Below are 15,124 nucleotides of genomic sequence, written 5' to 3'. Positions count from 1 at the left end.
GATCGACCTATTCTCCTTCTCTTAGGGCTTCCTTTACATCAAATGGAGATCATGTTTTCCCACCTCCCACCCACTTCACCCTCCATGTGATTGTGTCCACATTTGCTTTGGGTTTTTTTTCACGAGTAATCATACTGGTAGGCATATGTATAGTGACATGATGATATGTTGGTTGCACTAGCTTGATGATTACACTTAGTATTGCTCTTACTATATGCATGTAGAGTAGGATGCATTGCATGTTTATTTGTGCATTAGAAGTAACATCAGTTGATATTTCTCATCGTAGATTAGCTGCATCTAAATTAAGATTTGCATATTTTATTTTGTTGTTGATTTTATGGGCCTAATCCAAGCATGTGTGATCATGAGACGCTGCGAAAGCATGCTGCCCCATGTTGTTCATCTATTATATGTGCAAGTAACAGGCCTACGATAACCAAGAGATTGCTGGAGTTCTCGTGACCTCCCGTTCGAGTAGCTTCATCCACTTCTTCGAGTGATCACATCCTAGTTGGAGCTAGATGTTACCTACCATTTTGTGGGTGATATCCCTAGGATATTTTTTTTTCTCCGAGATAGTCCTCAACCGACAGCCAACAGCCCCTTGCAGCCACCAACTAGCTCGTTGTGCCACTTGTCTTCCACCTGAGCCAACGATGTGGTCCCTCACCATCTGTCATGATCGTATGCTTGAAGGTGGGTCTCCTGAACCTAAAGGTATTGCTTGTCATTTGGTAATTGAGTATTGTAGTTTACTTGTCATGGACACTTTTGGGCATGGATTAATGGGGGGATTCAACGAAAAGAATGGACTAGGTCTGTGCTCTTGTTTGCTAGACCCCTTTTGGATGTTAACCTTGGATTCCAGTCTCGTGGGATCTCTTTTACTGACCATTTGGCTTTAAGGATGGTATTTCATGGAAAACCCTGATTTTGGTTGCGTGGTCCCGCTCCTTCATCTGCATATATTACCCTCTTTCTACATATATTATCCTTTAGGTGAAATTCCACGAAAGTGTAGGAGGTGGATTGCTAAGGTGACAATAGCAATCCGCCTAATTGTTGCATCTAGGTCTGGGCCTTGTCTTGTGAGGTATCTCGCAATTTTTTCTAGATTTTGAGGCAACAAGCCCTCCTTCAGCTCCAAGTCCATACAAGATGTAGGTAAGGAGACACGTGTCCTTCTAATATGCCACACACAATAAAAGTCCTCCATAACAACACAAATAAAACAATATGTGTCAAGTCAAAAAGGTGAGGGTGCTCTCCAGTAGAGGTGAAATAATGACAAGTGTGGTTGAAATAACCATGCAATAATGATGAAAGAGCTCCTAGTAGAGGTGCACCCTTGAAGAATGTGCCATGAAACCACCTCAACCACCCAACAAATATAAAAAGATTATTGATATAAAGTGCATCCTAGGAGAGTGTGCCAAGGTTGGTTACACTTTATAAATACATTTGCCAAAATCATGTGTTGTTTTGCAAATCCATCAACGGATTCCCCAGATGATGTGCACAAGAGAATGGTGCCATAAAGAAGTGTGCAAAGGTAGCGCTCAAATAAAATATTCCTCCAAAACAACCTCCATAATGATGCTCAACCAACCAAAGGAGATGTGCCCTAGCGAGGTGTGCCATGCTCTCCAAAATAGTAAAATAACACATGAATGCCTTCAAATATGCGCTAGAGAGAGGAACACTGAACATAAAGTCCTCAACCAACCTCTAGCTAATCCCTCCACGTGTGAAAATATGCCAAATGAAGTAGGGCACCCAAGTAACTAACCTTCAAGCATGAAAAATAGGGTCAACAAGTCACATGAATGGTTAAATCATCCTCAACATGTGTGTGGAAAGGTTAATAAATGCAATCCACCCTTAATAATCCTTGAATGATTAAGTCACCATGACATGTGTGCTAATGAGGGGGTGCACTCTATCAAAGTGTTGTACCATGCAAATAAAATATGTCCTCCAATGAGGGGGCGCATGTAACGAATAAGGTTCCTATACTCAGAGAAATGCTCTGATACCAATGTAACAAACAAAGTTCGTATACGCAACGGAGTAAGCTTCAAAATACTTTGAAGACAAAGACATCCATTGTAGGACAAGTAATATATATGAAGTAATGTATATAGAATTGATATGAGATATGAGATGATTACAAATGAGAATGAGGGCCTGCTTATATACCATAGGCAGGTGCCTTTTCATGAATGGTCATGTCTCGAAGACATTCCTTTTCATTACTAATTAACTAACCATTAATTAATTAATTATTATTATATTTATATTTATTATTTTTATATGAATTATATTCATAACAGTGCACTCTATCAAAGTGTTGTACTATGCAAATAAAATATGTCCTCCCTAGCAAAATCCCAGCATGATATCAACAAAATAAAAGGTCCACCTAGGCTTGAACCTGGGGCAAATCACCAGCAAGGGATTAATACATCAAATAACCTTAAATGCTAGATCAACATAAAAGCTCATGTAGTAACTAGTAACTCGCCCTCCCGCCCCCTCAACTCAAACTTACGAAATAACACATTGCAGAATTTTACATCACCCATGTTTAGCAATTTCACAATGTTATAACACAGGGAAATCCCATCACCACATGATACCATAAGAAAGAAGCATAGGAAAAATGCAAACTCTTAATGAAAATCAAATAATTCTCATCATAAATAGAAAAATGGGGATCATGTAGAACACTCATTCCTAGTGACATCAATAATAAAACACCACCATGCAAAAGCCACTAGGAAGCTCCACAATAACATGATGCAAACTGCCTCATAACACTGCCATCTAACCCCTCTGAGGGCTAAAACTATCATACATGAACAAGGTGTGGCATTACTCAGATTAACAAGTAAACCAGGGCAACACCATCGAGAGATAGTATGGTCCATAACCATTAAATATACCATATGGGTGATCAAAGACATGCACATGTGAGAAGACTACCAAACCCGCAAGCATGATCATCCAAAGGGAGTAGTGGGACTTCCCAAACCGAAGGCCTCCATCAAATCGTCTAATGCCAAAAAAAGAAAAGGCTTCATGAAAATGTATCTCCCCAAGTCAATCCAATGCCCAAAGGGAGTAGTGGGACTTCCCCAACCTAAGGCATCCATCAAATCGTCTAATGCCAAAAAAAGAAAAGGCTTCATGAAACTGTATCTCCCCAAGTCAATCCAATGCTCAAAAGGTACTAGTTGTAAATCTCCATCAAATGTGATGAAAATCACAATGTGAAACCTCATACAATATGAAGTGTAATGCTCTTTACCCTAGACAAGTGGGTTTGACCTAGATCTGATAAGTTTTATCCAAAGGCATGTTGACCCACCCAAAACCCCCTAAAACCATCAAGTTTTTGCAGGAAGTGCCAAGTTTTAGCAGGACCTGCCAAGTCTCAAAAGCAATGGGTGAGTCAATATAAACCTGTTGAGTCATATGATTTCAGATTTGACTACTTGAGTCTTGAATCTTGACATTGAATATTTACTGTTCGAGTCTTTTGTTCATTTTGGTTCATGAATCATAATTTTGCACTGTGGTCCATCGTGGTTTTGAATCTTGATGGGTGGATGATGATATGATGATTGATCATGATCATATGACATACTTGCTTATGTTTGATATGTTGTTTTTGCAATATATTAAGTGTAATCTCTCATGTATAACTATAATCTAAGAAATGTATTTTTTCTTGAATATATATATATATATATATATATATATATATATATATTCTTTATGGCATTGGGTCATTCGTAAGTTGACTAGTGAGTTTTTGCGGAGTCAGTTAAGTTTGACTCTTTTGCCAAAAGCGAGTTTTGTACCAAGTCAAGTACGGTGACTTGGGTAATTTATTCATTTTAACTTAGGTGTTTCCATGTATTGCCAAAATTTAAAAATGATGCACTTCTTTCATTCCTTTAGAAGTCAATAATAATCAATTTGCAAATGGTTCAACCGTTGGAAGTTTTACCAAGCAAGCAAATCCATGTTCATTGTCTTTTGTTGTGATTTGTTGTATGTTGAGGGTGCAGTGGATTACTGGTCTTGTTTGGAATCTGTCAAAAGCTAAAAAGAACCTCGTTAGTTTGAAAATTAACAAGACCATCATTACCTTTGCGTAGGTACTGCTTTCTTGGTATTCAAAATTCAGGAATTGATTGAGAATTTGGGTGATTTGATAAGCATGGCACCCAACAAAAGTTGCTTGCTATAGTAGCAAGCTCTTTTTAGGATGTGTAGAATATTTGATTGTTTCCCTTCTAATATTATTTCTTTCATTCTTTGATTGATTTTAATAATAATCCTACCAGGGTGGACAAGATGGAAGTTGGACCTCAGGAAGCCCCATCAATATCGGGGACAGTTTTAGGAGCATCAAATGAAATAGAAGCTTCATTTTCTCCCCTTACTTCTCCCGGATCACATTTTAAAGTACAGTCCATTACTGGAAAGAAAGTGCAAGGTGAAGATAGTGAGACTCGACCGAGTCCCAGTGTTGGAGGAACACTAAAGAGTGCTACAACTGCCGGTCACCAGGGTTTTGCTCTTCAAGATAAGGTATCCGGTCCCTTCCTAATATTAATAATTTTTTGATCCTGCCATGGTACTTGTCAAAAGTTAGTAGCAATAAGCTGATCTTTTTTTTTTCTTTCCTATAGTGCATCTTACTTTTAGCGTTTCCTTTTGCCTTTGCTCAATCTTGCTTTTTTCTCATCTAAGCTCTGTTTTTGTGAGTGGGATTTTTTGGCTGCAGAATAACAATATAATGCTTTGTGCAGCTGTTATCAATCTATGCAGCTGGTAATACTGTGCCCATCCCATTTTTGAAGGCCACAGATATATCCCCTATTGCTTTGATATCAGATAACATATATGGGGAAGGTGAGCCAGACCATAGTGGTGCTATTGCATTGGAAGCTATCCAAGAGCTCTATAATGGTGGAAGCCTTGGAGATGGGCAGCTACGAAAAGGGAGAAGGACTCCAAACAATGAGGTCTGATGCTATTGATCTTATCCTTTTACTGTTCCTAACTTCTGAGTTTGTGGTTTTTAGAAAATTTATTCTTTCATTTTCTGTTGCTTGTATGTTTTTTGTGGAATTTGTCAATATTGTTCCAAAATTATGGAATTAATTGCGTTTCCTCTTCTTTGAGGTTATGTCCTAAACTATTTCTTCCTTGATTTGTTTTTTACAAATGTTTACAGATGCCTCTTCCTCCCAGTGTATGTCAGAGGCTGGCGACAAGTACAACACTGCTAAATCTTGCACGGGCACTTGCTTATCATAAAATGTAAGTGCTTTGTTTCTTAATAAGGAAGTTCTTCACAGGAAGATGTTTTAACTCATGCAATATAGGTGGGAAGACCACAATGAAAACAAAACCCTGGGGGGTGGCTTCTCACTCCATTGGCCTCTCTAGTGAACCAACACCTCATAGGTATCCTTGACAATTATTTAATTGTCTTGATGTCCATGGGACCAAAGTTCTTGAACATTGAATGCTATTGTTTGCTTAACCATATACGTTCATCCTATGAATAACCACTAGTACGAAACAAGGAAAAAATGCCTTGATATTCTTGTTGCCCCTGGTGTTACTTGTTCTAAAAATGCTCCTTGAATTGGATGTCTTCTTCTTGAAGTGGCTCTTTTCTTTTCATTTGTTGGAAGTACTGCTTATAGAAACATGTGTTCTTTTGTTTGGAGAATGCCTCAACCTTCTTCATATATACACCCCAACTTTTGACATGTACCACTTCATGTCCATGACTCTAAATTTACAAATATCATGTCCTTTTACCTCTTCGTTATCCACATTCTTGTGTCCAAAATGAAGTGAGCTTCTTTTAGTTATACTATTGTTTCTTTTGCCCTGAATGGCATATTTGACTGTTGTGATAATGACTTTCAAGATTGTTTTCATCATGATGTAGTTGAGTTACTTCCCAAAATCTACTCCTTAATTTCAAGTTGCCACCCAAAGTTGTGAGATCTGGACTCTGCAAAAACTTGGCCAGTTTGGGGGTTCAGCAAAATTGGGTGACTAGGCAAAACTCCATTCAAGGCTGCAAAAGTCCCCTAGTAGAAAAAAAACTCAAAATACAGGAAGATTTGCAGGATAATTAATAATTAGATTTCCAAACCAATAATCTATAAAACAACAGTTTATCCATCAATTCATCTCATCAAATATGATATATAAAATCTGACACTCAACATTTGTCTCAAAGACTGACCAAGAAAGGTTTAAATGACTAGAACAGTACTTTGTAAATGATTGGGTTTATATTAGTAGTCCTTTCAATGAAGAAATCTCAAATATGACACCAATTTGTTACTTCAGATTTAAGAAAAATATTTATGTAAAGGGAAGGAAAATGGTTATCTGAGAACAGAGATATTAAAGCATGTGTTCAATTGGACATAAGCACGTGTGAAGTTTTAAATTGTTGAAATTTGGTAGCTCAGGGATGAATTTCCTTATTTAAAATCTCATGACTGACAATTCTGAAGTGACTTTTTAAAAGTAGAAAGTCATGTCTAGCATCCCAAGTATGACTTTCCAAAAATAGTAACCTTTTATCAATTGATAATCAAGTATAGTTGATGCAAAGTCACTTAACTTATCATTAATCAATCCTAATAGTTCAATCTCGACTTAATCATGAATATTATTATTATTACTATTATATTTTATGATGCTATTATATTATTATTAAAAGGAAATTCATGTCACTCAATCATGTCAACAGTCATATTTAACTCCCCTCAATTAATGCATATGTTACTCTCTCTTACTTAATGGATATGTTACTCTCTCTTACGCACTCATTAAAAGCATGACATTGTTGGAAATACTAAGAGGGGGGGTGAATCAATATTTCTTTTCAATTGTTACTTTTACCAATTAGATCACTTATATTTGGAACACAAAATGAACAATAAAAATACATTCTTTTATTAATTTCTTCTTTACAATAAATCAAGTACAATATATGTAGGGCTCCAACCCTAGATGATGGCAACGATCTTCAATCTCCTCGGCTCCAACCTGTATTTGCCAAGCACCGACTTGGACTTCCAAGGCTCCAACCTTGTCAATTTTGAGGCACCAACCTCAAGGGCTCCAACCCTATATCTGGTTCAGGCTTCAACCTGGTTTCTTGACGACTCTAATCCTCTAGGGCTCCAACCTAGTTTCTTGACGACTCTGATCCTCTAGGGCTCCAATCCTATCCTCCAAGGCACCAACCTTGTCTTTTCGAGGCTTCAACCCTTACTTTACTTTGTCAAGATGTATTTGGTTATACTTCCCGACCCCCAATGTCTTCTTCAACAAGCCTTGTCAATCTTCAGCTATGCCTTCACTTAGTCTCCACGTCACATCATCAATGACAACCTTGTTCTTCACATCAAGGTGTCACCACAACTCTTCATGTTACCCAAACAAAACTTCTTCAAGGTGACCTCATGATGGCTTCAATGCATCATGGTCTTCAATGATCTCCACAAATCTTCAATATGTTGCTTCACAATGTTCTCCAACTCTTCCCTATTATGTTCTCAAGAGAAGACTTCAACAAGCTTTATTTGTCCATCCCAATAAATCAACACTTCGACCACGTAAACTACGACAATTTCGACCACGACAACTTCGACAAGGGCAGCTACGACAACTTCGACCACGGTAGCTTCAACCATGACAACTACGACAATTGCGACAGCTTCGACCATGACAACTATGGCAGCTTCAACTACGGTAATTGCAACCACGACAACTTCGACCACGGCAACTACGGCAGCTGCGACCACGGCAACTACGACAACTTCGACCACAACAACTACGGAAACTTCAACCACAACAACTACAACAACTTCTTTGCTCCTAGTTCGAACCTGTGGGAGACTATTTAACCCAAGAACAATTCCACAAGCTTGTCTTCCTTGCTTTTCTAGGCTGTGACTGCTTCTCTACCTCGTTTTTTCTCAACCGAAAAATGTGAGCTTGAATGGACAAATTTAGGTTTATATTTGTAGTGGTTTTCCCATATTCTGAAGGGACATGTCTCTTTTCCAAGGGTTATGAGGCTACTCAAGTCAGCTTGGACATTTTGACAATTTTTGACATATGCTGATTTCAAAAATTGATTTTTCTTCAACAGTAAGGAATTAGGAGGCAAGTTAGGACTCATTGGAAAGAGGAAAATATCCTCTTAAAGATGGTCTAGGTCCCATTGAGAAAAGATGTCTCTAAGGTGGAAACAATATTTTTCTTTGTAACTATCCTTAAATTTTATGCATAAAAAGTTTAGGACAACATGAGGAATGTTTGGGACATCATGGCTTCTTCATTGTTATCAATGTATGAGTGTCACATCATGTAGGAGTGTTGCATTTATATCATCAATAGTGTATCCAATAATGAGTGTATCATCCCGTGTCATCATATAATGTTGCAATGATATGTCATAGTGCAACATCATTAGGAAAGTTCTAAGGTATTCCTCTGTATGTCATCAAGGGTTAAGGTATAAATCATCAAGGTACATGCAACATTATATTTAGTTCAAGAACTTCTTAGGACTTCTTCATTAGTGGTTTGACATCTTCGTGGCTTGACATCTTCATTGATAACATCCTTATCAAACAAGTTTTATGACATCATCATCTAGAACCAGGCATCTCAAGAATATTTTCCATCCCAATAGTGGCATATTGACAACAATGACAACCTTGATTAACAATCCCCCCTTTGTCATTGATGGAAATATTATTGCCCTTCCAACATTCTCTCCCCCTTTGACATCAATGGCAAATGGGGTACCCAAGTACTCCCCCTGTCAAGCTGCTTCTTTTCTTCATCATATTTTCTTTATCAAAAGTAGTTCTTCATAGGTATTTTATTCCCCCTTTCATGGTGCTCTTCCTTCTAGCAATGTGGCCCATGATAGATGTGTTTACATTTCTTCATGTGATGAACCACCTCCCCCTGCCTGCATAAACTCCCCTAGCTTCTTTAGACAAGAAAGATTTTTGCCTTGTGATCAACTGGAAGAAATCTTCAACAATAGTCCATCGTATGCGTAAGGAATCATGTTCTTCAATGGAGTTGTTCACAGGAGATGATCTATCAAAAGATGATTGTCCATGTGTGACTCATCAAGAATTTCATAGGGCCCATTCACGGATAGCTTCTGCAAGAATGATTAAGAATCATAAGTTCCCCCTAACAGTGTGCATGGTCTCCTTTGGAAGAGTCTCATTATCAAACACTTGGAATATCACATCTGTTAAGGATGCCCTCATCAAAGCAACACCATGTGTTGTTGGCTAAAGTGTCCAAGAGACTTTCAGATCCAATTTGCTTCTTTCTCCATATTTGTGTAACTTTCTTTTCTGGTTTGGTTATCATGGTTCTAGCTTGTGTAGGGACCCAAGTCAACTTACAGTCACGTGCCATATGTCCAATGTTATGGAAATTGAAGCACTCCATCTTGTTTATGAATGAGTAATCATGAATTCTTGCAAAATTGCTTCTAGGAGATTGACGGGGACCATTATATTTGCCTTTGTGATATGCTCTACAATCTTTTGCCATGTGCCCAAAGTTAGTACAAGAATAGCAATAACCAAGAAATATACTTTGGTACCTTGGAGATGAAGATTTCCTTGATGTATTCCTGAAGTCCTTTTGCTTTGGGATTCTTTGATGATATTCATTGCATTTTGTATTCTTGACACCATCTGCAAGTCTCCTTGGCATAGGATTTCTTCCATAGTTGTCTTGACTCTTCTCCTTACCTTTGCTAGAATTGGGAGCATCAACATTTATTTCTGGCTTCCTTACATCCTTTTTGTTTGAAGCATTATCATTCTTTCTTGAGGAATCACCTACATAGGCAAGACTTGATTTATCAAGGGGAAACCTTTGATGACTTAGGATGTCATCTAGGGTTTGAGAGCTTTTCAAGTTCTTATTCAGCAAGTCAACTTCCTTTTTAAGAAAGACAATTTCTACTTTCAACTTTTCACAATCTTCGTCTTTTGACAATCTTCATCTTTCATAACTAGTTGCTTCTTCATTTCTTCCATCATCCTTGTTACTTCATGTGTTTCAATTTTTAGAAAGATGTTATTTGATTTTAGTAGGAAATTCTGTTCATCCTTTTCTTTTAGTTGACATCTAAGGGAGGAGACCTCTTCCTTGTATTGACCAATCTCTGCTTCAAGTTGTTTAAACTCTTGAGTCTTTGTTCAAGGTGGCTTGACAAAGTTTCTGCCCTTTTCTTTGCCTTATCTGATTGATTTGTCATGGATATGACTTCTTCATGATGCTTTCTTTTGTTTTGATGAAATTCCTCCTCAAGTTTGGTGAGCTCCTCATCTCTTTCTTGTACTTGAAGCTTGAAAAGGTCAACTTCCTTCCTTGTCTTGTCATGGTCACCATCTTCCACTTTTTTCTTAAGTGCCTCATTTTCTTTTTTCAAAATGTTAATCTGTTCCACGACAGCTATAAGTTTAGTCAGGAGATCTTCTTCAAAGCCTTCTTTGCTTTCTTCTTCTTCTAGGTCTTCTTTGGCCTTGATGTCATCATTCTTATTTTCAGTTTCCTTGATAGGTTATGGATTTCCTTCTTGCTTTCCACATCTTCTTGAGTAGAGGTCACAGTTAATGCTCCTTTTGAGTGAAGGTCATGAAGTTTGTCCCATATATTTTTTGTTGACGAACATTTTTCCAAATTGGCCTTTATAGAATTTGGTAGCCCATTCAAAATTGTCTTCATTGCTCTTGTATTGTACTCCTTGGATTCATCGTCCATCGTGCTATCAATATTCACTGATTCCCATATTCCAACGCCTTGAGCCATTAAGAAATTTCTTATTCTTACCTTCCATACATCAAAGTTTCCATTGAACACTGGAACTTTCTCAATTTGATTGTCTTCAGTTTTCATGGTTGAGGAAGAGACATCTTTAGGAGGATTAGAGGCTTTCTTCCTTGGCTTTGCCATTTGTGTTCTAAGGATCAAGCTTCAAGCTGTTAGGCGTTGAGTGAAGGCACTGGCTCTGATACCAATTGTTGGGAATCACGATTGTCGTTCGACCAAAACCCGCAGGTGTTAGTCAAAGATCGCATCACCAAAGATAAGGATCCACAAGAGGCGGTTAGTCCATGTCACAAAACACACGAGGAGCGTTGGTTTGTCCAATGTCCAACATACATATTCCTCTTACACACTCATTAAAGCATGTCAAAAGATTCCTCTTACACACTCTTTAATGTATATGTTACATTCTCTCTTTTATGGCATAAGTTACTAAGTCATGCGTACAACCTTAATGGCATGAATTAGAAAGGCATATGTACCTCCATAAATGGCATATGTAAGTCCTCCTCAAGGCATGCGTGTCAAGGTTACTTGGGAGTGGGGGCGAAAACAAGGAGCGGGAGTGACATTTTCAGACGCTGTCGGTTTGGGAGCGATTTTTTATATAATATATATTTTTTTGTATTTTTTGTATTTTGATGCATATATGTCAGCAAAAACATGTAATGATGAATTAGATATAAAAGCATAAAAACCATAGATTGAACCATATAACAACAATCATCTAGAAATTATAATCTTCATCAACCACGTCCACAAGTTAGTAACATAGTAACATACAACATATTGAGTCTCATGATTCATCAATCTTAAAGTTTCAAGCTTTCAAAATTCAATATATAACATTTATCACCATTGATCACCAAAGTTGTACTTGTAAGCTAAGTGTAACCATTACAACAAATAATATCTAACATGAAATGAAATGATATAAAATGAAATGAAACAACTTTCAACTTTCACGAAACATCATATTCATAATTCATTACCAATGAGTTATAATTGCCAACTTTAAACTTCAAACTTAAATTGTCATATATTGTTTACAAAAATTATCATAATAAATATGCAAGAGTCAACAGTTATAAAAAGTACTAGAAGCTAGAAAAGAGAAATAATACGTGGGCCTCTTGCCGCCACAAGAAATGTCTAATTTTTTAGTCTTGTTGGAAAATCGGGATCTTTGTCATCAATATCAGCCTCTAAGCATTAATATCCAGAGATATCTTTGTCATTACCTCTGGATTTGTATATGGATCTTTGTCATTAATATCACCCTCTAAGCATTAACATAAGATAGAAAAAACATAGCATGTCAAGTCAAGATTTTGTTTGAGTGATGGGTACATTTTTAGTAAGGTCATGATAGAGGAGTTCAACAACCAATGTCACTAACATCAAGGTACATAGAGGGATTGGTGCTCTTGATTATACGAGTTCCATACCCTAATACATGACAAAATCTAATGGAAACATTGCAATCCCTTCAATTTTGAAATCCTGAAAAACTGATAAGTCTTTTGGATTGTGAATGAGATCTAAAATTCTACTTTTTTCATATGAAATCCAATGACTTCGGAACCACTCTCAAAAATCCTGAGTCATTTCATGGTAATGTTAAAAATTTAAGTAAAAGGGTGAAAATGAAGATTAAGGAGAATGCCACTTTTACTTTAAGAATTCAACATTACCATGAATCACATATCAATACTAGGGCCATAGGCTTGATCATTACACTGGCCCACTCAAAAATTATTTATTTCTTTGAAAAAAATTGCATTTGGAGTGTTACGGCAACTTCTTTTTTTTTTTTTTTTTGCAAAAAAGACTAGGGAGCTCCCCTAATCGCTCCCTAAAAACCAGGGAGTGTTTTTTTTAAAGGGAGCGCGTTCCCGAGTAGCTCTCGAGTGGAGCGCGAATTGGGAGCGGATTCAAACTCACTACTTGTGCATTTTGAAAGAAGAATTCAAATTTGAGAGAGAGAGTTGGAGAGACTTGAAGAAGATTGTGAGAGAGAGAGACTTGGAGAGTAAGAGGAGAACTTGAAGGTTGATTCAATGTTTGCATTAGCTGCTACTACCAGTGATCTTCATGCTACAACTTGTTCAGATTTGGGTGAACTTACTCATTCTCTTGATCTTTCATTGTACTTTGTATCTCTGCTAAACAATTGATATCTAATAGAAGCAGAATCTGGTTTTCCCCTTGTGGGTTTTGCCTTGGTCATTGAACCTTAATTCTCTGTGTCTTACCTTGTTCTTGACTATTTTCAATTGTGCATTTGGTTTATGTTCTATCTACAATTGCTTAAATAATATTGCAAGAAAAGGAAGCTTTGGAATAAGTAATTGTTACAACATAGAACATTAGACTTTTAACATGATATCAGAGCTTTGGTGAAGACAAGCTTAAAAAGATAAGAGTTGTCATCCTTTTATTTTCTACTAAAATATCACTTGTTGCTCCTTCTATTTACTGCTGAATATCACTTGCTTCTCCTTCTATTTTCTGTTGAAATATCATTTGTTACTCCTATTTTTTTGTTGAAATATCACTGGTTGCTCCATCTTCTTGCTGCTGAAATTTGTTTGTTGTTGAAATATGTCTTCTTCTTACTTCAAGAATGAGGAGAAGTTGAATGATGCTTCATTTTTGGTCCATTGAAAGCAAGATTGGATATTACTCTTGAAGAACATGATGTACTAGATGGAATATGTTGAAGGCATGGTAATAGAACCACTAGAAAATTCAAATGCTACTGTCAAGGCCATATACAAGGAGGAAGAAGTCAAGGCTAAGAAGATTATCTTTGATTCTCTTGGAGACCATCTCATCACCTATGTCTCCAAATTGAAAAAATCGAAGGAAATGTATGACAAGTTGATTGGAATGTATCAAGTAAACAACCTAAGTCAAATCCTTGCCTTGAAGAATCAACTTAAGGACATTAAGATGAACAGAGGAAAGACCATTCAAGCATACTTCATGACGATATTTAAAATCAAGGATCAATTGTTAAGTGTTGGTGAATTTGTATTTGATAAAAAGCTAGTGTTGATTACTCTTGGAGGTCTTTCTCCAACTTGGGAAAATTTTATTACTACCATGAACAACAATGATAAGTGTCCCACATTTGATGAGTTCCTGGGAAAGTTTTGTTAAGAAAAGGTCATAATAAAATTTTAGAGGAAGAATTCTTAAGCATGAAAGGGGAGAACCTACTGCCTTTGTTGCCCAAGACAAAAAGCAGAAAGGAAAAAGAGGTGATCACCTTTTAGGAAAGCCTGCTCCCTGATCCAATAATAAATAGACATGTTAGTAATTTTGCAGATGAAGGTGTTGCATGTGTTTAATAGTTGTGGTTTTGGTACATGTCGATGTATGTAAAAGTAAAGAGTAGTTTTACTTTTGTTTATGCATGTGCAAGAAAGTGTTGTCTTGAAAAGAAGTATAATGCATAAAAGGTTATGAAAGAATAATTGATAGAAATTGAATACTGAAGATAGGGGGATTTTGATTCTGATGCATTATATTTGATGAGAAAAGTTATGGGTTTACTGACAATAGTGATTGCAAGAAAGAATCATGACTTTTGCAAAGGATGGAATGATAGTTTTCTAAACTAACCTCTTTTGTAGCGATCAAAGATGAATTATATCATTGCAGGCAATGAAGTCAATATGTATAATTATTATTACTTGCCTTCACTTTGGGATCATGATTTGAAGATCTTTATAAAATCAATGGAAGACCTATCCATGCATTGATTCATGATAATAATCATCAATGTGAACTATGGCACCGAAGGTTCACTCATCTTCACTATAAAGCATTGCCTCATGTGAGAAAGATGGTTTCTGGAATGCTTGAGATTAGAGTGGATCATGATGGAGTTTGCCAAGGGTGTGCAAGTGGAAAGCATGTAAAGGGACCATTCCTTTCAAGCAAAAGCAAAACCAGTGAAGTACTTCATCTTGTACAAACTGATTTATGTGGACCTATGCCTGTAGCTTCTCTTAGTGGCTACTTGTATTATATAATCTTTGTGGATGATTTTTCTCGCAAAACTTGGATTTTCTTTTTAAAAAACAAAAGTCAAGCATTTAACATGTTCAAAGACTTTAAAGCTCTGGTAGAAAAACAAACTAGAAAGCAGATCAAAATCTTCAGATCTGACAACGAAAGA

At 36.8% G+C, this 15,124-nt stretch overlaps 1 protein-coding gene across 1 annotated transcript in view; it reads left to right on the top strand.

The window, feature by feature from the left end:
* LOC149222328 (serine/threonine-protein kinase 1-like) overlaps positions 1 to 15,124 on the top strand; it is a 332,568-nt gene that overhangs the window by 304,871 nt on the left and 12,573 nt on the right. The window contains 3 exon segments of the mRNA XM_089385374.1: positions 4,359 to 4,605; positions 4,827 to 5,042; positions 5,255 to 5,340. Of these exon segments, the coding sequence (XP_089241500.1) occupies positions 4,359 to 4,605; positions 4,827 to 5,042; positions 5,255 to 5,340 (549 nt within the window).

The sequence above is a fragment of the Pinus tabuliformis genome, chromosome Q (genome assembly GCF_031772625.1).
Source record: "Pinus tabuliformis cultivar Carrire ecotype Pingquan chromosome Q, CPIR1, whole genome shotgun sequence".
NCBI classification, from domain to species: domain Eukaryota; kingdom Viridiplantae; phylum Streptophyta; class Pinopsida; order Pinales; family Pinaceae; genus Pinus; species Pinus tabuliformis.
This window is presented reverse-complemented; position numbering and strand designations above follow the sequence as displayed.